Source organism: Danio aesculapii, chromosome 8 (assembly GCF_903798145.1).
Source record: "Danio aesculapii chromosome 8, fDanAes4.1, whole genome shotgun sequence".
In the NCBI taxonomy this organism is placed as follows: Eukaryota; Metazoa; Chordata; class Actinopteri; order Cypriniformes; family Danionidae; genus Danio; species Danio aesculapii.
The window spans coordinates 23997009-24020173 of NC_079442.1; the positions used below are offsets into that span (position 1 = coordinate 23997009).

The 23165-nt window shown below is 38.4% G+C and overlaps 1 protein-coding gene across 2 annotated transcripts in view; it reads right to left on the reverse strand.

Annotated features, from left to right (window-relative positions):
• Positions 1–1735: 1735 nt before the first annotated feature.
• Positions 1736–23165, reverse strand: part of hsd17b3 (hydroxysteroid (17-beta) dehydrogenase 3) — a 35423-nt gene continuing 13993 nt past the window's right edge. Inside the window, exons 2-11 of one of the 2 annotated variants that reach the window (XM_056463458.1) lie at positions 13881–13927; positions 12833–12908; positions 12645–12752; positions 12484–12551; positions 9428–9472; positions 9181–9215; positions 9010–9088; positions 8819–8884; positions 8552–8701; positions 1736–2899 (exon numbers count right to left, since the gene is read on the reverse strand). In XM_056463458.1, the coding sequence (XP_056319433.1) occupies positions 2804–2899; positions 8552–8701; positions 8819–8884; positions 9010–9088; positions 9181–9215; positions 9428–9472; positions 12484–12551; positions 12645–12752; positions 12833–12908; positions 13881–13927 (770 nt within the window). In that variant the 3' untranslated portion in view covers positions 1736–2803. Of the gene's footprint in view, positions 2900–8551; positions 8702–8818; positions 8885–9009; positions 9092–9180; positions 9216–9427; positions 9473–12483; positions 12552–12644; positions 12753–12832; positions 12909–13880; positions 13928–23165 lie in introns of both variants that reach the window. The other variant, XM_056463457.1, reaches the window with a different exon arrangement.

The window sequence follows — 23165 nt, forward strand, 5'->3', positions numbered from 1 at the left end:
ATGAGATAGAATTGGGCCTACGTGGCTTTCACATGAAATCAAGAAGGGAATCAATTGTTTGCCACATTCAAAACTGAGGGTCAGTAACCCTTTCAGGTAGATAGACCACCCTGACACAAAATACCAGTATGTGTAATATTAATTGCATTTGCCTAATATATAATTGCAGGGTAGCTAAAGGCTGGTATGTTCTTTACAAATTTTCTGATTTCAAACTTAATAAATGGATCCAGATAAAACTCACTATACTTTCGAGTGCTTTATAATGTTAAAAATAATAATAGTAATAATTAGAATACATTTCCTGAATATGCTTCTATTGTGAGATCTTGCTCAGATGGGATGGAATTATAAGCTGTGTTCAAAATCAGCCACTTTGCTCTTAAAGTGGGCATTCTCTGAGGGGATGGACATTTGTAACGGTGTCTGAAACCAAAGTGGACAATATCAAGGGTACTTGTTTATTGCAACAATGCACTGCAACAACTGATGTAGACTCAACAGCTAGTGAATGATGAGGGTCATGCCAAATGAACTGACTCCTCACATGTAGTTTGATTGACCGATGCAATCTCACAGCAATTCCTAACATTTTGATTCAGTGGCTATTTTGTTTTACTTTGTACAATCTCATTCTGACGTTTTAGTACAATTTTCTAATCCTCTAATGAGAGGACGGTGTGTGATTTGGGGGCATGTGTTTCTTTAAGAGGCAGGGTTGGAATGGCCATAGGACAATCTGGCCTGCCACCGTGAATCTGGCCGGACTGCCCCAGCAACCCCTCCTCAACCCCCCAACCCCCCACCACCACCACCTTGTTGCTTGTTGGCAAAATTAATTCCTTGTGTGTGAAGCACACTTGACAATAAAACTGATTCTGATTCTGATTCTGAGTTACTCCCCAAAAAAGTAACTAGTTGCATTACTTAGTTACTTTTTATGGTAAATATTGTTGTGTTAGTTTTGAGTTACTTTTGCGTTACTTTTTATTACCTGGCTGAGGCTTTATCTCTTTCAGAACTTGTTTTTTTTCCTTTCTTTTTTTAAATAGGGGAGCTCTGCAATTAACAAAGCACTGTAAAAAACAGTGGGCGCCAGTAACCTTGTGGATAAGTGCACCGAGATATACTGTAGCGTTATGGTGCTCTTGATGACCCGAGTTGAGGTCTTTTGCCGCCCATTCCCCTTTCTCTGCTCCCAATACTTTCCTGTCTGTAACCTCCACTATTCTATCCAAATTAAAGGTGAAAACCCCATAAAAAATTATAAAAAAATAAAATAAAATTTTTTTTAAAGCAGTTTAAAGCAATGTGTTTGCTACTTTTGTACTATTTGTCTTAAGTAAAATCATGGTTTATTGAGACAATCCCTTTTTAATTTTCTTCGATACATTTGTAATATTGAACACAGTCTTTACTTGACTGCATGATTCATTGTGACTAATTTTAATTCAGCAATTTCTTCTTCAAAAGGTAATTAAACTAAAAGTAACTCGTGTTACATTTTCAACAAAGTAACTCGAATATTATAAAAAAAATGTTAAAGTAATGTTACTTATTTTGTTAATCGTTACTTAGAAAAGTAATATTATTATGTAACTTACGTTACGTGTAATGCCCCCAAACCCCCAACACTGATCGTCTGAAGATATATATGTGTGTGTGTGTGTGTGTGTGTGTGTGTGTGTATACATGCCACGTTAAATCACTCCAGACACGTACATTTTGACTCAATAAGTTATTTAATTCTGTGTCCTCAAAGACTATAGAAATTAAAGTCTTTAGATTTGAGCCAACAACAGAATGTATTACTGATACCATATTTCAACATTACACCCATTGGCCTTAGGCCCTTTATTAATCAAGAGTCACCACAGTGGAATGAACCGCCAGTATTTAACCTTATCATGTTGTAATGAATGTTGTGTTTTAAAAGTGCCAAATTATTTATCATTGTGCAATTTTTTTTTTTTTTATCTTCTAATGTCATCCTTCAAATCTTTTTTTTCCTTTACATTTTTTTACTTGTAACTGATCTGTATGATTTGTTAGTATATACATTGATAATATGATTAACAATACAAAAAGGGTGTGCATGTTTCTCAAGTGGCTACAGAGTATTTAATCACATAAAAGTCATAATACTGGCTTACACTTTGCTGTTTGTTCAAACTACTTATTTAAACTGAACTGAAACAACACATTTTTGTGGTTTTGGGGGGACTACTCAATTGTTTTATGTTCAATCAACTTAAATTTGTAAAAAACTAATAACTTAGCTTAGTTTTTTTCATGTTGCCCCAACACAAATCAATTGTGTGGAACCCAGCTTTTTTTTACAGCGTAATGACTTGAAATTATTCCTTTTAAAGATGATTTAACCACTGTGTGGCGCCAAATACATGTTTTGTGGATGTTGTTTCCAACGCAACCATGGTTTAAAAATACATAAGACTAAACACGATCTAATCTGAAAGAAAAAAATAATAAAAACAACAACAAGGTCACATGTCTGACTCTGTGGTTTGGCCTTTGTGAAACTGACCTTCCGCTAATGTGATCAAGGGCAGTACTACTCATCTATCTCCAGTCTGCTGATATGATTACCATTAATAATGATTGCATTTCATTATCAACACTGATGTAGCATATTTTGAAGGACCATGGAAAAATGGAGGCCTGTCATTTTTCTTTTCCAGTCTTACGTCTTTTTTACACACAGCTTTGTTTTAATTAAAGCAAAGAAACACACGTATCAAATGTGCAATACTATATACAGTATAAAGTTGGAAAATGACATCTCTCATCTTCTGTCCCTGTTCTTCACATATTCCTGAAAGTGATGCTGAAATGCTTCACTCTGCAGGACCCAGGTAGGAATGGACTGCACAATCCTGCCCTAGAGATGAATTACACATTAGTTAGCAACAACATTGCACCACTGTGTCATTTGAATAGGAAACAGATTAAATATTTATTTGTAAAATGTGTAGTTTGCTTTAAGGTACATGCACAGAAATGAGACACAATCATAAAAATAAAGAGTCCAAAAAGGAAAGAAGATCAAAATAAAGACATCTTTGTGTGAAGAATGATTTAACAATCTAAAGCACCTTTTTATTCTCTATAAAGAAGCGTTTTGTTTTTTTTTAACAATGGAATATTTTTATGAATGGTATATGCAGTGATGTAAAGTAAATTACAAATACTCAAATTACAGTAATTGAGTAGCTTTTTTCAGGAATAGTAATTTATTAAGCAGCTTTAAAAATGTGTACTTTTACTTTCCCTTGAGGACATTTTTATTGCTGTATCAGTACTTTTACTCCACTATTTTCCTTCTTCCTGCAGTCACTACTTTATTTCTTTCTTGTCTATACTTGGCTAAAGTCCTTCGATTCCTGTCTAACCAAATCGCACATAGAAAGGTAATCGCATCATACTGAACAACCTCAAGACATGGACGCCATATAAATGCACCAAATCTTTTGGAAGCATTAAAAATGTCTAAGGAGATGTCTAAAATCTTTACATGCAATGACCCAAAAACTTGTTATAGACTGCATGTCACTGATGAGAAAATGAAGGATGTCTACTGTATGATGACTGAAATCATCAAACAGCCTTTAACAATCACTAAATGGAAGAAAAGAAGAATGGAAGGAAGGGCCGAATAAAGAAAGGACCAAATGAATGAAGGAAGGGCCGAACAAAGAATGGAGTGAAGGGCTGAATGAACGAAGGGAGAACCAAATGAATGAACCAAATGATTCAAGGAAGGACTGAACAAACGAAGGAAGGAATGAACAAAGGACATAATGAAGGAAGGGACAAAATAACGAATGAATGAGTGAAGGAACGAAGGAAGGAACAAATGAATGAAGGAAGGACCGAACAAAGAATGGAGTAAAGGGCTGAATGAACGAAGGGAGAACCAAATGAATGAACCAAATGATTCAAGGAAGGACTGAACAAACGAAGGAAGGAATGAACAAAGGACATAATGAAGGAAGGAACAAAAGAACGAATGAATGAGTGAAGGAATGAACAAATGAATGAAGGAAGGGCCGAACAAAGAATGGAGTAAAGGGCTGAATGAACGAAGGGAGAACCAAATGAATGAACCAAATGATTCAAGGAAGGACTGAACAAACGAAAGAAGGAATGAACGAAGGAATGAATGAACAAGGGACCTAATGAAGGAAGGAACAAAAGAATGACTGAATGAGTGAAGGAAAGAAGAAAGGAACAATGAATGAATGAAGGAAAAAAGAATGAATGAAGCAAGGACAGAATGGACAAACGAAGAAAGAAAGGAAGGGAGAATAGGAAGATAACTGAATGCACTACAGAATGTTACGTTTACACATCCCTGCACAAACTGCATGCAAATGCATCCACTTTTACTGTGTAATACTACTTATGAGTATTTTTAAAAGGGCTTCTTTTTACTCATACTTTGAGTAATATTTACAACAGATACTTTCTCTATGTGCACTACATTTTTGGGCAAGTAATGGTACTTTTACGTGAGTAGGATTTTTTAGTACTCTTTCCACCACTGGGTATATCCTCCTAGGGCAGGGGTCACCAAACTTGTTCCTGGAGGGCCAATGTCCTGCAGATCTTAGCTCCAACCCAAATCAAACACACCTGAACAAGTTAATCAAGGTCTTACTAGGTGTACTTGAATCACCCAGGCAGGTGTGTTGAGGCAAGTTGGAGCTAAACCCTGCAGGGACACCGGCCCTCCTGGACCGAGATTGGTGACCCCTGTCCTAGAGCTTAAGTGTCCACATATGTGGACAGCAGATTTTAGCTCTTAAGTGGCTATTTAAAATACTTAATTAGAATATTTTATATTTAGAATATACTAAATGTAGAATATTTTATATTTTGTTACAGACATACGCTGTCATCCTGCAACTGTTTTGCAGCATATGAAATGTCCCAAACACTATTTTTAACTGTCCAAAATGGGAAAAAAAATAGTTTTTACACTCTGATAGTCAAAGCAAGTTTAAAAAAAAAAAACTATGTTAATTATGCATTAAAACAATCCAGGAAAAGTGTTTTATGTAAATTCGGACCATGAGTCCACATATATGGACATCATTTTTCTCTAAAAGTACATATCAAAAAATGGTTTTAGGTTTTTATTCTAATTAGGTTCTAATAAGCTCAAATAGCAAAGAAAAATAAAAAATGCATGTAAAAAAAACACCTTGGGCCTTAAGAGGTTATATAGTGGTAAAAAGATCAATATGATTATTAAAACACACTACTGAACAAATTGGATTCATTAAAAATAAAATAAATACAAAGAAGAGTTCAAATACTCAAGTACTGTAAGTACTGTTCAAGTTCTGTAAAAAAAAGTACTGTAAAAAAAAAGATATGATTAGTTAATCCTGACAGCATATGTTTTTAATTCATTGTAACTTATTAAACTAAGTCAATCATGTTCTAACTTAATTTTATAAATTACACAAGCTGTTTAAGGTCAGTTTATCATAATATAAGATCAATAGACTCATGAGGTTAATTTGATTCAGCTTAAAAATTTAAGGCAACCAGGGTTTTATTAGAGTGTGGATATGTTGCTCTTTGTATTGAATAACCTCAGAAGAAAATGATGTGTAATTCATGGAGTTTCCTATAGGCTGATGACAAATTATCCGTGAACTGGCACTTTTGTCCATAAAATGTGGACAACAGTTACTGCTGATGTTATTAATTAGAACTGGTGAAGTATTTTTGTAAATGGACACAATTTTCTTTGTTACTTTAAAGGATTACTACTTGCAACACTGGGTTCAAACATACTGATGTGTTTTGATGTAATAATGTGTTTATTTATTTTTTATTTTTTTGTAATTTTTGTAAAAATTGTTAAAGAAAGAACTACACTGTGTGTCAAAGTCAATACAACTTTACACAAACAACAGCTCGAGTTCGTGTCTGATTATACATTTGTTTCCCCTTTTTCAGGGTAGTATAATAGTATTTACACTCTAATGTTGTGCAAATGCCATATTTTTTTGATGATTATTTTTTCTTTAAATATGTTTTGACCAGAATTAATATTTGAAAGGAGCATTTTGGTCACTATGCAACATGTGCCATATATCCCAGGTGTTATGGGAATATACATTAGGGTTTGGATTTTAAAAAATGCATTATTTAAGTGAAAATTCTAACCTGAGCAGAATAGCTGTGTGTCATTTCAGAGGATGTATCCTCTGAAGGATGCAGACTTCAAAGGTTAGTCCTTCGAAGTCCACACAGGCTGAAGCGAGCGTTTTGAAATGAGACAATCTAGCCTACAGAGGACGGAAACCATTTTTTTCAAAGTGATTTTAAAAATATTTTAAGCGATCTGAAGGCAAAACAAGAATTTACAAAAGCTAGAAATATATTTTCTTTGATTCATACATGTACACATTAAAATGTAAACTGTCTATAAAATCACTTTTTAGTAAGACATGTCATACTCTTTTTGTTTTTTAACATGTGTTTAGATATCCAAGTAAAATAAAAACCTAATTCATACTTTTAATCCAGAGTTTTCTTTTAAAACGTCCTGCCGTTATCATCACGCAATGAATCTTGGGATGTTTGAGGCCACGAAGGATCCACCGGTTGTGTCCTTCATTACCTGGGAAACGAAGGATGCATTTTGAGGCTGCATTTGAAGAAGTCTTCGAATTTCTTTGAAATCAGACAGCCTTCGCCGCGCCGCAATGACACAGTGCACTTCGAATGCATCCTTTCTGAGGATGCAGCCTATGAGACACAGCTAATGATTCTAGATAAACTGAGAATCCCCGTTTATTTATTAATTTATAAATAGAGATTACAATTAAAAATGTTTTATTAGATGTTCTAACACAATTTTATATGCTTCACTGCACTTTTTAAAAAATACTATATCGTTATATTAATTAATATATTTTTGATTTTTGAATGGATGATTTTATGACTCCAAACTAATTTATTTGTTTCAATACTGGATTAATCAGCGTTTTTGAACAAATCTGTAAACTATTGAGTGACAAATACACTTTTAGCTTGTTGCCACCTACTGGCACTAAGATGTAATGGCTACAACCTTCATTTGAACTATCGAGTTGCCTTCAAAAGGTGATTTTGATTGTCATTGATTCATTCATTTTCCTTCAACTTACTTCCTTACTTATCAGGGGTCACCACAGCGGAATGAACCGCCAACTATTCAAGCATGTTTTACACAGCGGATGCCCTTCTAGCTGCAACCCAGTACTGGGGAAACACCCATACACACTCATTCACGCACTCATACACTATGGTCAGTTTAGTTTATTCAATCCACCAATACCGCATGTCTTTGGATTGTGGGGGAAACCGAAGCACCCAGGTGAAACCCACGCAAACACGGGGAGAACATGCAAATTCCACAGAGAAATGCCAACTTGCCCAGCCGGGACACAAACCAGTGACCTTCTTGTTGTGAGGCAACAGTGCTAACCACTGAGCCACCCTTGATTGATATTTTTTAAATGAGGATAAAAGATGCCTTGAGAAGGCAAAATTTGTTTGTTTTTTTGTGTCCTTGTAACAGTGTCTGAAGTGTCAGTAAGTGTCTGGTGCATTTGATAAGGGAAGACTGTACTATAAACTATATATTGTTCTCCCATTTCACCTGTGATCATTGTAATTATCATAATAGAGAAAAAAGTTACTTCAGCCATGACATGACAACATCTTTTTTGTCATTGACAAAATTTGAAGAAACGTAAATAATTTTATTTTAGAATTAAGATCATGTGATGTGGGTATTTAAGTTAAGCTCACAATATTTTAACAGTTGATTGTGCAGCTCTAGTCTCTGTATAATAATTGCATGTTCGTGAATTAGCACAACTTTCTTTATGGCTCTCATTTGTTATAGTCAAACAATTCTCAAACTCATTCTCATTGTCAAACAAAGGTTCATCTGAAACAAAGTACACTGATACTTTTGTGATATTTGTATGTGATTATTGAACATATTTGTGTGCCATCAGGAACAACAGGCAAGCACAGAAACTCAATTGAAAATACTGTGGTAAAATAAATATCCAGATTTTAAAGATTTGAAACGAAACAATGGAATTTAATTTAGTGCTTCTTGTCTGATCCGAGACCCCATTTATATCGTATATCATTCAAGCGGTGAAGATCGTTGATTTTTTAAAGAACCAGATCTTAATTGCGCCAATTTTGTAATGGCATGGCAGTTCACAGGAAGTGCTTGAGCTGGCTTACTGAAAATTAAAAGTTCCTGTGCATATACCCAATTTCAGTTTGATTAATTGCCCAGCGCTACATAAAACTTTGAACATTTGAAAATTTATATGGATTTATGTGCTCTAAAAATGAAAGAAGAGCAGTTTTGACTGCAGTAACACCATGGTGAATGAATAAATAAAGTGTAAAACTATTCCTTTAAAAGTCTATTTAATGAAACCATAGATACCAGTAAAAATGAGTGCACTTTAAACTGACTAACACAATAAACAGAGGTCATTACCAGTAAAGTATGAGTGATGCTGCCATATGTTTGGTCACCAGTCTTCAGGTACTTCAGCGAGCTTCTCACAAACTCCTCAGCCGTGAATGTGACCATATCTGGCTTCTGATGTCCTGTCATTGCTGTTGAAACCCCAAATGGAGCCACCGTCTGAGAAATAAAAATAAGTTTGGGAATGATTGGCATCTTATTTGTGATTTAAAAAAACATAATTCTGTGGTTAGATAACAAGTTAAATTTACATGCATGGTACGTTTTGTACTCCACCTGAATAATAATACCCTTGGATATATATTCAGCTTGAAGACCTTGCGAAAATCTCTCAACAAAAACCTGCATGTGAAAATATAAAGCTATTTTGAACATGTTTTCATTACTATTATAGTAGAGAATGTTGTTTAGAATTGTGGAAAAGGTGTCTCAATGGGTTTGAATGTCTTGTTCTTGAGCAAATTTACCTTTGATGCTGCATACAAGGTGTAAATTGGACATGGTATTTTGGCTATTCCGGAAGACACATTCAGAATGACTCCTCTTCTTCTAAGAGAATACATATGGTTGCTGTGTTTGTCATTTGTTTATCTTAACCCAAAAAATGATGCAAAACTATTCAACAGAGAAGTGCAAACCTCTGCTGCATTCCTGGTAGTACAATTCTGCACATCTAAATATGGAAACACACTCTTTTAAATTAGTGCATCACTAAACTAAAGGTACTCAACTGGCCTATTTGTAAATGACTGATGGAAAGACACCCTTCAACTTTCATTATACATTTAAATTTTATTCAAAGAGACAATAGAGCAACACAGGAAATTCCTCACTGAGGTGATAGGGTGCATGCAATAGTGTATAGTTGTGTTGGTTTTTACTCACCTTAACCATGGACTTTACATTGCAGTTGATAATGTCATATATTCTCTAGAGAGACCATGAGATGAAACATAAATTATTACACTGTACATGACAAATACTCCAAATATGATACCAAATCTACGACTATTTCTCCACTCATTGGCCACTCTATTAGGTACAACTGTTCAACTGTTTGCTTATATTAATACATGGCATATAGATGATCTGCTGATGTTCAAACCAATGCGAAATGAAAGGTGAATTAAATTACTTTGGGTGTTGGTGACAAAATGGATATTTCAGAAACTGCCCATCTACTAAGAAAATAGCCAGAAGAGTGGCAGGTCTGTGAGGGAAAATGTCTGGTTGATGCCTGAAGTCAGGCGGAATGGCCAGTCTGGTACAAAGCTGACAGAAAGACAACAGTAATTCAGCTGAGGTCTGAAGATGAGCATCTCTGTTTTCACAACAAATCGATTCTTAAATAAGTGCCACACCAGTGCTAACAACAGCAAACCGAAAGTGAATTTGTACAGGATCTCCAAAATTGGAAAACAGAAGATTGGGGGAAAGGATTTTTATGTGGGATTTGGTTGTGACATGGTTGTTTCAGAATTTGGCATAAACAACATTACCTGTAACCATCTTATATAATGATATATGGAGTATTTTCTTGGCACACTTTGGGTACTAAAAGGTGCCATAGAATGAAAACCTGGATATACGTAAGCATATCTGAATATTAAGAGGTCGGTACATGGCAAAACATACTGAGTTGGGTTTGACGATACAGCACAAATTATTACAATATCATGTTTCATATCATTCAGTATCGATAATTATTGAATATTTTTAACAATTCATTTAAGAATATTAGGACTAAATTTATTTTAATTGACCAACATTACTAAGGCAAATAGTTTTAATAGTCAAAAACAAACAAAATATCTGATCTCTTTATAATAAAGTAATCATAAGTGTTAAAGAGACTCTTAAACTTGTGCAATGGTAAAATGTGAATGCTGAACAATCAGAGCAAACCTTAATGAGCCTAACGATGTGTGACAGGATCATCCTTTCATTATCACACACGGTATGTTTTTCACCTGTTTTCTTTTGCTTACAGTTATTTTTTTATTTATTTATGGTTTAATTATTATCCTTTACAATAACATTGCTTTTTAGGAGATTAACTTGACTTTTATGTTTAGTTAACTGGTGATCTGGGACCTTTAGCCCTAACAGTCTACTGTGTTAAATAAAAAGTGCATGTACACAGCTAAAATTGACTTTTTTTTTTCTTTAAAATTTGTAGCTAAGAAATAATTAGTTATCTGTTTGTTTATTTTTTGGTGTAGCCAGAGAAAAATTAGGTAAATCCTTAATGTGGTAATTCTTAAAGTCATGTGAAATAAGAACTAATTGCAGTGCGAGACTATGAAGCCATAGCCTATTTGCTTTTGCTCATTGAGCAAGTTCATACTCACAAAAAAAGTGAAATGAATGAGGAGGCATGTGGGCACAACACAAAATCTAAATCAAGTGATTTTAACATGCCAAAGTCAAATTTACGCATATAAAATATATTTTCCCAACAACCAAATTGTGGCTAGTGAAAATGACAAGTGGCTAGTAATGTCGAAAAACTACTAGCCACAGTAGCTGGTGATCAATAAAGTTAATGTCAAACCTGTACTGTAAATCAAACCAAAACTGTATATACGTTAAAGCTTTAAAATGCATTTCTAAATGCATCTCTGTCAGTCTCATTTTTGCATTATAAATATAATATAGCCTATGTTTCATCCACAACTCAGAAGCAAATAAGGTTACTCTGGTGGCATAAAGATTGCTCACTCACTCCTTCAAGCTAAAATAAATAATTTCTGGAGAATATTTTAACTTACCTAAGACACATACTGTAGTTATCACAGACCAATTTAGCATGATAAATCGAAGCACTCTCCTTTAGTATCAACTATCTATGCAAAAGATGTTATGAGAATTAAGACTATTTTGTGGGTAAGAGCGGTCCAACCTGGTACTAGCAGTGTGTACCTAATAAAGTGGCAGATGAATGATGACTTTAAAGGTGAGGTGACAAGCTTTTTACACAGAAATGAAGGCTGCATCTGAACGCTTAAGCTGCAAAGTTGTTGCCTAGTTGCCCAATCAGGCAGTGACTCTGGAGGCAGAATTTGAGCACAAAGGCACCTCGTAAAATGGATTTCAGACAGACATCTGAGGCAGTATTAATATTTAATCATGCACCACAAAATAGAGAGAGCTTTTGTGATAACTAAGGGAATATTTGCTTACTACAATACCAACTTTGTGCTAAAAATGTCATCAAAAGTGGAGAACATTGATCAAAAAATATACATTTACACATAAAATGGCACTCAATTCACTGATTACAATCAATAAGCCAGGTTTTTTTTTTTTTTTGCTCAAATGTTAGAAATGGAAGCACATAATTGAGGGATACTAAATGCAGTAAAGGACACACTGTTAACAATTTCCTGTAGCACCTACAGTAACTTACTGGCAGTATACACTAAAATACTGTATTTACTGTACATTTACAGCACCATTTAGCTTGCTGTATATGTATTTACATATTGTATATCGTTACTGTAAAATATACAGTAAATTTCACAATGCAACTTTAAAATACAGTAGCATACTGCATAACTGTCCAACAGTAAAATTCAGTTTACATTACAGTGTAATTTACAAAAAAATGTTAACAGTGCACATATGCTGTCTTCAAAATTGGTACCTTCCGAGACAAGAAGTTAAGAAGAATTTGAATTCTGATGTGCTTTGATGCCTTTTCACTTGGAAATTCTGCCTTCAAAACAGCCTTTTAAAGCTTTCAGATGAAGCCATAAACAAACTCTTTTGGAGCTTGGTTAAATAAGTGCTACTATCTTACTAAGGATGACTTTTTAAGCTATGAACACATCTTTCGTGCCAATATAATAAAGGAAGACACCTAAAATGTGCAACGCTATGCTGGTACTATAGTATTTCAAATAATAAATGCATGAACATTGAACCAAAGGTGACCTCACTTCTTCCAAGTCAGATGTTTCAAGGAGCTTGCAGGGTATTTGGCTGGGCAGAATCCCGACATTGTTCACTGTGTTTAAAGCAAAGTCACACTGATCAGTGCTCTAGTCGACATTACTGCAGCTCATACTGTGACACATTGAGATATTTGATACTTACTGACCTAACACACCAATATCCAATCCCTCGATATTTTCTGTAATGTGTCCATATATATCATCTTTGGTGAAGTCAGCAGCTATTACTTTGACTTTCCCTCCTGTTTTGAGCTCTGCCAGAACAAGAAAAGAACGCTGGTTAAACTGAGCTCAAAACATTACTGAGAAACTGATCTTTACCGAAAAGCTTTACCGATCTTCTTGGCAGCTCTGTCAAGCTTCTCTTGATTTCTGCTGATGATGATCACACTCATACCTTGTTTTGAAAGCTGCAGAGAAATGCAGGAAATACTAAAAAAGTCTGGTTATAAAAAGATAAGAGCTATTTTTAAGTTTTTGCATCAATGTAATACAGTATAAACTGCCTGAAAAGGAATGTTTTAAATGTTGGTAAACAAACAGTTGACGGTAGCCAACTGTTTAGTGGTCTGCATTGTTCAAAATAACATTTTTCAGCCCAGCCACATTATTGATACATATCCCTATATACATTTTTGGAGATCGCGAAATACACAAGAGGTGCGTTTTTTGACGTTTTTTGTGAATCCACCAGAGGGCGCTGAGTACGCTTTTTCAGATCTCAAATTTCTCTCAGTGCCATTTCACGCCCGTTGTTCCCTAAACCCAATGAATAGTGTTTTCATAAGCACTGTTTGGCACGATCACCCCCTTCCCTAAACCCAACCGATAGTGTTTTCAAAAGCAATCCACAAAAAGAAAAGCCCTCATGGCCGCCTGATTTTTACTATGTTTTCAGATCTTACCAGGCTCTCACACTGTTGTTTACTTGTTTATTCATTTTATTTTTTGCCTTTTGTTTTTGTTTTACCTACTTTCTGGAACCATTCTTCGCCAGGCTCAAATCCCGTCGTCATGGTCAACTCCTCTCTGCGGCTCAAGTCCGCCAACATACATGGTGAGCTACTGGGCAAACTGGTAAAGGCGGAAAAGCTATCTTTTTGGAGATAAGTGGTCAGCTGGTATCAGGAAAAGAAACAGAAGCAGTCGGAGGCCTCATACTGCCCCATAGCGTTAGTTTTAAAGATGAAATGCAGCCATACGTAGCTTTGGCCACATAATTAGTGCTCTCCGCAAATGTACACAGGAGTATGTATTCACAATGAGGCTGTGTTGACTTTGTTAGTGTTCAACAGAAGTGCCTTCAGTGTTATATTATCTTTCAGAAATCACTGTAATATGTTTATTGGAAAACTCTAGTTTTCGCATAGTGTTCTTGTTACCTCTTCTGCATAAGCTCTTCCTATTCCATCTGAGCCTCCAGTGATCACTGAAACAGAGGAATTGCTCTTCATTAATGAAAAGATATAACAAATCTGTTACAACCTGCAGCTTCAGTGTCCTTTTACGGACACAGGGCTGTATGCTGTCTCTTGCCATCTGGACTATACCTCCCATGATCCCCTGAATCCCTGGTTTCTTCATTGCACGCAGCTGTCTGTGATTTACCGCTTATGTCCTCCCTGTTTTGTGTCCCTTGTTGCATTTGGATTATTTCCTGTTCACGCTGATTTTTTCCTGCTTCCTTGTACATGAATCTAGTGATGTCACACTATAGTTTTGGGGTGTTTAGTGGACTTTATTATGGATCATATTGCCTTGTCACCCTGTATTGTGGATTATTTTTAGGGACCGAGCACCGAACGGTGCAAGGCCCTATTGGAATTGCTCCGTTTATTATTATTATTATTATTATTATTATTATTAGGGACCGAGCACCGAACGGTGCAAGGCCCTATTGTATCTGTAATGTTTTTTATTATTAGGGACCGAGCACCGAACGGTGCAAGGCCCTATTGGAATTGCTCCGTTTATTATTATTATTAGGGACCGAGCACCGAACGGTGCAAGGCCCTATTGGAATTGCTCCGTTTATTATTATTATTATTATTATTATTATTATTATTATTATTATTATTATTATTATTATTATTATTATTATTATTATTCTTCTCCCGAATGAATCGCGATTTTGAGGGTCTAAACATGCCCGAAAACTCACGAAAATTTGCACACGCCCCAGAAGTGGCGAAAATTTACGTTTGTTATAGGCTTCGGAAGTGGGCGTGGCAAAATGACTCGACAGCGCCACCTAGAAAATTGATACGGACAAGCCCCCGAGCCACGAATCACGCACATACACGAAAATTGGCACACACCTCAAACATGCCAAGACCTACAAAAAGTCTCAAGGAGCGATATCTCAAACCCAACAGGAAGTCGGATATTTATGGCTTCCTGCGGCGAAAAAGTGGCGATTTTGCCATTTCCAGGCGTTGTACTTTAACGAACTCCTCCTAGGGATTTCATCCGATCGACACCAAAATTGGGTTATGTCATCTAAAGGCCTTGGCGATGTTAAATTGCGAAGCTTTAGAGTTTTCGTCTATGGGCGTGTCCGTGGCGGCCTCGTAAATTTTGACGACTCGCCATGAAACATCAAGTTGTTATAACTCAGGCATGCATTATCCGATCTGCCTCAAAATTCACACGTTTGATAACCGTCCTGACCTGAACACGTTTACATGCCAATATCCCGATACAGTTATAGCGCCACCTGCTGGCTACAGGAAATGACATGATTTACAGTGAAACAAACTCCTCCCACAAATTTCATCATATCAGCACCAAATTTGAGTGGTGTCATCTGAAAGCAGTATCGATGATATATTGTGAAGGTCTAGAGTTTTCGTCGATGGGCGTGTCCGTGGCGGACTCGCAAACTTTGATGATTCGCCATGAAACATCAAGTTGTTATAACTCAGGCATGCATGATCCGATCTGCCTCAAAACTCACACATTTAATAAGTGTCCTGACCTGAACATGTTTACATGCCAATAACTTGATACAGTTATAGCGCCACCTGCTGGCAACACTAAAATTGCCTATAACTCAGCCAAACAATATCCGATCTGCCTAAAACTTCACATGGTTGATAACATTGCTTTCCTCAAGACAACTACATGCATATATTGAGTCACAGTCATAGCGCCACCTGGTGGCAACAGTAAAATTGGCTATAACTCAGCCAAACAATGTCCGATCTGCCTGAAAATTCACATGGTTGATTAAAATCCTCTCCGGAAGACATCGATATAACAATCTTGAGTCACAGTCATAGCGCCACCTGCTGACGGGAGCAAGTTTTGCATAAATCTGTGATTTTCTCAGATTTTTTTAATGTATCGGCCTAAATTATTATTGTTCGCGGTTCTCTGTCGTCCTACGGCCGCCGGGCGGCGGTGAGCCCGGGTGCGAGGTCCCTATCATCGCTGCTTGCAGCTTTAATTATTATTATTCTTCTCCCGAATGAATCGCGATTTTGAGGGTCTAAACATGCCCGAAAACTCACGAAAATTTGCACACGCCCCAGAAGTGGCGAAAATTTACGTTTATTATAGGTTTCGGAAGTGGGCGTGGCAAAATGACTCGACAGCGCCACCTAGAAAATTGATACGGACAAGCCCCCGCGCCACGAATCACGCACATGCACGAAAATTGGCACACACCTCAAACATGCCAAGACCTATAAAAAAGTCTCAAGGAGCGATATCTCAAACCCAACAGGAAGTCGGATATTTATGGCTTCCTGCGGCGAAAAAGTGGCGATTTTGCCATTTCCAGGCGTTGTACTTTAACGAACTCCTCCTAGGGATTTGATCCGATCGACACCAAATTTGGGTTTTGTCATCTAAAGGCCTTGGCGATGTTAAATTGCGAAGCTTTAGAGTTTTCGTCGATGGGCGTGTCCGTGGCGGCCTCGTAAATTTTGACGACTCGCCACGAAACATCAAGTCGTTATAACTCAGGCATGCATTATCCGATCTGCCTCAAAATTCACACGTTTGATAACCGTCCTGACCTGAACACGATTACATGCCAATATCCCCATACAGCTATAGCGCCACCTGCTGGCTACAGGAAATGACATGATTTACATTGAAACAAACTCCTCCCACAAATTTGATCATATCAGCACCAAATTTGAATGGTGTCATCTGAAAGCAGTATCGATGATATATTGTGAAGGTCTAGAGTTTTCGTCGATGGGCGTGTCCGTGGCGGACTTGCAAACTTTGATGATTCGCCATGAAACATCAAGTTGTTATAACTCAGGCATGCATGATCCGATCTGCCTCAAAACTCACACATTTGATAAGTGTCCTGACCTGAACATGTTTACATGCCAATAACTCAATAAAGTTATAGCGCCACCTAATGGCTAACTTAAAATTGCCTATAACTCAGCCAAACAATATCCGATCTGCCTAAAACTTCACATGGTTGATAAGATTGCTCTCCTGAAGACATCTACCTGCCAATATTTAGTCACAGTCATAGCGCCACCTGGTGGCAACAGTAAAATTGCCTATAACTCAGCCAAACAATGTCCGATCTGCCTGAAAATTCACATGGTTGATTAAAATCCTCTCCTGAACACATCTACATGAAAATATTGAGACACAGTCATAGCGCCACCTGCTGACGGGAGCAAGTTTGGCATAAATCTGTGATTTTCTCAGATTTGTTTTATGTATCATAATAAATTATTATTATTCGCGGTTCTCTGTCGTCCTACGGCCACCGGGCGGCGGTGAGCCCGGGTGCGAGGTCCCTATCATCGCTGCTTGCAGCTTTAATTATTATTATTCCGCCCCATATCGGGGCACTTTTGAGGGTCTAAACATGCTCGAAAACTCACGAAACTTTGCACACACATCAAACGCGGCGTAAATGGTCGGCTGATATGGGTCTCGGAAGTGGGCGTGGCAAAATGACTCGACAGCGCCACCTAGAAAATTGATACGGACAAGCCCCCGAGCCACGAATCACGCACATGCACGAAAATTGGCACACACCTCAAACATGCCAAGACCTACAAAAAAGTCTCAAGGAGCGATATCTCAAACCCAACAGGAAGTAGGATATTTACAGCTTCCTGCGGCGAAAAAGTGGCGTTTTTGCCATTTCCAGGCGTTGTATTTTAACGAACTCCTCCTAGGGATTTCATCCGATCAACACCAAAATTGGGTTATGTCATCTAAAGGCCTTGGCGATGTTTAATTGCGAAGCTTTAGAGTTTTCGTCGATGGGCGTGTCCGTGGCGGCCTCGCAAACTTTGACGACTCGCCACGAAACAGGAAGTCGTTATAACTCAGGCATGCATTATCCGATCAGCCTCAAAATTCACACGTTTGATAACCGTCCTGACCTGAACACGTTTACATGCCAATATCCCGATACAGTTATAGCGCCACCTGCTGGCTACAGGAAATGACATGATTTTACAGTGTAACAAACTTCTCCCACAAATTTGATCATATCAGCACCAAATTTGAGTGGTGTCATCTGAAAGCAGTATCGATGATATATTGTGAAGGTCTAGAGTTTTCGTCGATGGGCGTGTGCGTGGCGGACTCGCAAACTTTGATGATTCGCCACGAAACATCAAGTTGTTATAACTCAGGCATGCATGATCCGATCTGCCTCAAAACTCACACATTTGATAAGAGTCCTGACCTGAACATGTTTACATGCCAATATTCGATACAGTTATAGCGCCACCTGCTGGAAAACTTAAAATTGCCCATAACTCAGGCATGCACAATCCGATCTGCCTCAAAATTCACACGTTTCATAACCGTCCTGACCTGAACATGTTTACATGCCAATATCCCGATACAGTTATAGCGCCACCTGCTGGCAAACTTAAAATTGCCTATAACTCAGCCAAACAATATCCGATCTGCCTAAAACTTCACATGGTTGATAAGATTGCTCTCCTGAAGACATCTACATGCCAATATTGAGTCACAGTCATAGCGCCACCTGGTGGCAACAGTAAAATTGCCTATAACTCAGCCAAACAATGTCCGATCTGCCTGAAAATTCACATGGTTGATTAAAATCCTCTCCTGAAGACATCTACATGCCAATATTGAGTCAGTCATAGCGCCACCTGCTGACGGAATGTAGTTTAATTTATAACTCATCCACACAATGTCCGATCTGCCTGAAACTTCACATGTTTGATGAGTTTCCACTACTGAAGACATCTACATGCCAATCTTGAGTCACAGTCATAGCGCCACCTGGTGGCAACAGTAAAATTGCTTGTAACTCAGCCAAACATAGTCCGATCTGCCTGAAACTTCACATGGTTGATTAAAATCCACTCCTGAAGACAACTACATGCCAATATTGAGTCACAGTCATAGCGCCACCTGGTGGCAACAGTAAAATTGCCTATAACTCAGCCAAACAATGTCCGATCTGCCTGAAAATTCACATGGTGGATTAAAATCCTCTCCTGAAGACATCTACATGCCAATCTTGAGTCACAGTCATAGCGCCACCTGGTGGCAACAGTAAAATTGCTTGTAACTCAGCCAAACATAGTCCGATATGCCTGAAACTTCACATGGTTGATTAAAATCCACTCCTGAAGACAACTACATGCCAATATTGAGTCATAGTCATAGCGCCACCTGCTGGCAATATGAAATTTACTAAAACTCAGCCTTACACTGTCTGATCTGCCTGAAAATTTACAGGTTAGATGACATTCTACTCCTGAACACATCAACATGCCAATATTGAGTCACAGTCATAGCACCACCTGCTGAAAGAATGTAGTTTGATTTATAACTCATCCACACAATGTCCGATCAGCATGAAACTTCCCGTGTTTGATGAGTTTCCACTACTGAAGACATCTACATGCCAATCTTGAGTCACAGTCATAGCGCCACCTGCTGACGAGAGCAAGTTTGGCATAAATCCTTGATTTTCTCAGGTTTTTTATATATATCAGCTTAAATTGTTATTGTTCGCAGTTCTCTGTCATCCTACTGCCGGCGGGCGGCGGTGAGCCCGTGTGCGAGGTCCCTTTCATCGCTGCTTGCAGCTTTAATTATTATTATTATTATTATTATTATTATTATTATTATTATTAGGGACCGAGCACCAAACGGTGCAAGGCCCTATTGGAATTGCTCCGTTTATTATTATTATTATTATTATTATTATTATTATTATTATTATTATTATTATTATTATTATTATTATTATTATTATTCTTCTCCCGAATCAATCGCGATTTTGAGGGTCTAAACATGCCCGAAAACTCACGAAAATTTGCACACGCCCCAAAAGTGGCGAAAATTTACGTTTATTATAGGCTTCGGAAGTGGGCGTGGCAAAATGACTCGACAGCGCCACCTAGAAAATTGATACGGACAAGCCCCCGAGCCACGAATCACGCACATGCACCAAAATTGGCACACACCTCAAACATGCCAAGACCTACGAAAAAGTCTCAAGGAGCGATATCTCAAACCCAACAGGAAGTCAGATATTTACAGCTTCCTGCGGCGAAAAAGTGGCGTTTTTGCCATTTTCAGGCGTTGTATTTTAACGAACTCCTCCTAGGGATTTCATCCGATCGACACCAAAATTGGGTTATGTCATCTAAAGGCCTTGGCGATGTTAAATTGCGAAGCTTTAGAGTTTTCGTCGATGGGCGTGTCCGTGGCGGCCTCGCAAACTTTGACGACTCGCCACGAAACAGGAAGTCGTTATAACTCAGGCATGCATTATCCGATCAGCCTCAAAATTCACACGTTTGATAACCGTCCTGATCTGAACACGTTTACATGCCAATATCCCGATACAGTTATAGCGACACCTGCTGGCTACAGGAAATGACATGATTTTACATTGTAACAAACTCCTCCCACAAATTTGGTCATATCAGCACCAAATTTGAGAGGTGTCCTCTGAATACTCTAGCGATGATATATTGTGAAGGTCCAGAGTTTTCGTCGATGGGTGTGTCCGTGGCGGCCTCGCAAACTTTGATGGTTCGCCACGAAACAGGAAGTTGTTATAACTCAGGCATGCATGATCCGATCAGCCTCAAAACTCACACATTTGATCACCGTCCTGACCTAAACACGCTTACATGCCAATATCCCGATACAGTTATAGCGCCACCTGCTGGCGCCACCTATAAAAATTAAACGGACAGGCCCCCGAGCTACGAATCTCGCACACGCACGAAACTTGGCACACACGTCAAACATGCCAAAACCTACGAAAAAGTCTCTTGGAGCGAAATCTCAAACCCAACAGGAAGTCGTATATTTTTAGCTTCCTGCGGCGAAAAAGTGGCGTTTTTGCCATTTCCAGGCTTTGTACTTTAACGAACTCCTCCTAGGGATTTCATCCGATCGACACCAAAATTGGGTTTTGTCATCTAAAGGCCTTGGCGATGTTAAATTGCGAAGCTTTAGAGCTTTACTCGATGGGCGTGTCCGTGGCGGCCTCGCAAACTTTGACAATTCGCCACAAAACAGAAAGTCATTCTAACTCAGGCATACATGATCCGATCTGCCTCAAAATTCACACAATTGATAACCGTCCTGACCTGAACATGTTTACATATCAATATCCAGTTAAAGTTATAGCGCCACCTGCTGGGAACAGTAAAATTGCCTATAACTCAGCCACACAATGTCCGATCGGCCTGAAAATTCACATGGTTGATTAAAATCCACTCCTGAAGACAACTACATGGCAATATTGAGTCACAGTTATAGCGCCACCTGCTGTCAACAATAAAATTGCCTATAACTCAGCCTAACAATGTCCGATCTGCCTGAAACTTCACATGGTTGTTAAGACTCATCTCCTGAAGACATCTACATGCCAATATTGAGTCACAGTCATAGCGCTACCTGCTGACAGTAGGTAGTTTGGCTTATAACTCATCCACACAATGTCCGATCAGGCTGAAACTTCACATGTTTGATGAGTTTCCACTACTGAAGACATCTACATGCCAATATTGAGTCACAGTCATAGCGCCACCTGCTGACAAGAGCAAGTATGGCATAAATCTGTGATTTTCTCAGATTTTTTTATGTATCGGCTTAAATTATTATTGTTCGCGGTTCTCTGTCGTCCTACGGCCACCGGGCGGCGGTGAGCCCGTGTGCGAGGTCCCTATCATCGCTGCTTGCAGCTTTAATTATTATTATTATTATTATTATTCTTCTTCTCCCGAATGAATCGCGATTTTGAGGGTCTAAACATGCCCGAAAACTCACGAAAATTTGCACACGCCCCAGAAGTGGCGAAAATTTACGTTTATTATAGGTTTCGGAAGTGGGCGTGGCAAAATGACTCGACAGCGCCACCTAGAAAATTGATACGGACAAGCCCCCGCGCCACGAATCACGCACATGCACGAAAATTGGCACACACCTCAAACATGCCAAGACCTATAAAAAAGTCTCAAGGAGCGATATCTCAAACCCAACAGGAAGTCGGATATTTATGGCTTCCTGCGGCGAAAAAGTGGCGATTTTGCCATTTCCAGGCGTTGTACTTTAACGAACTCCTCCTAGGGATTTGATCCGATCGACACCAAATTTGGGTTTTGTCATCTAAAGGCCTTGGCGATGTTAAATTGCGAAGCTTTAGAGTTTTCGTCGATGGGCGTGTCCGTGGCGGCCTCGTAAATTTTGACGACTCGCCACGAAACATCAAGTCGTTATAACTCAGGCATGCATTATCCGATCTGCCTCAAAATTCACACGTTTGATAACCGTCCTGACCTGAACACAATTACATGCCAATATCCCCATACAGCTATAGCGCCACCTGCTGGCTACAGGAAATGACATGATTTACATTGAAACAAACTCCTCCCACAAATTTGATCATATCAGCACCAAATTTGAATGGTGTCATCTGAAAGCAGTATCGATGATATATTGTGAAGGTCTAGAGTTTTCGTCGATGGGCGTGTCCGTGGCGGACTTGCAAACTTTGATGATTCGCCATGAAACATCAAGTTGTTATAACTCAGGCATGCATGATCCGATCTGCCTCAAAACTCACACATTTGATAAGTGTCCTGACCTGAACATGTTTACATGCCAATAACTCAATAAAGTTATAGCGCCACCTAATGGCTAACTTAAAATTGCCTATAACTCAGCCAAACAATATCCGATCTGCCTAAAACTTCACATGGTTGATAAGATTGCTCTCCTGAAGACATCTACCTGCCAATATTTAGTCACAGTCATAGCGCCACCTGGTGGCAACAGTAAAATTGCCTATAACTCAGCCAAACAATGTCCGATCTGCCTGAAAATTCACATGGTTGATTAAAATCCTCTCCTGAACACATCTACATGAAAATATTGAGACACAGTCATAGCGCCACCTGCTGACGGGAGCAAGTTTGGCATAAATCTGTGATTTTCTCAGATTTGTTTTATGTATCATAATAAATTATTATTATTCGCGGTTCTCTGTCGTCCTACGGCCACCGGGCGGCGGTGAGCCCGGGTGCGAGGTCCCTATCATCGCTGCTTGCAGCTTTAATTATTATTATTCCGCCCCATATCGGGGCACTTTTGAGGGTCTAAACATGCTCGAAAACTCACGAAACTTTGCACACACATCAAACGCGGCGTAAATGGTCGGCTGATAT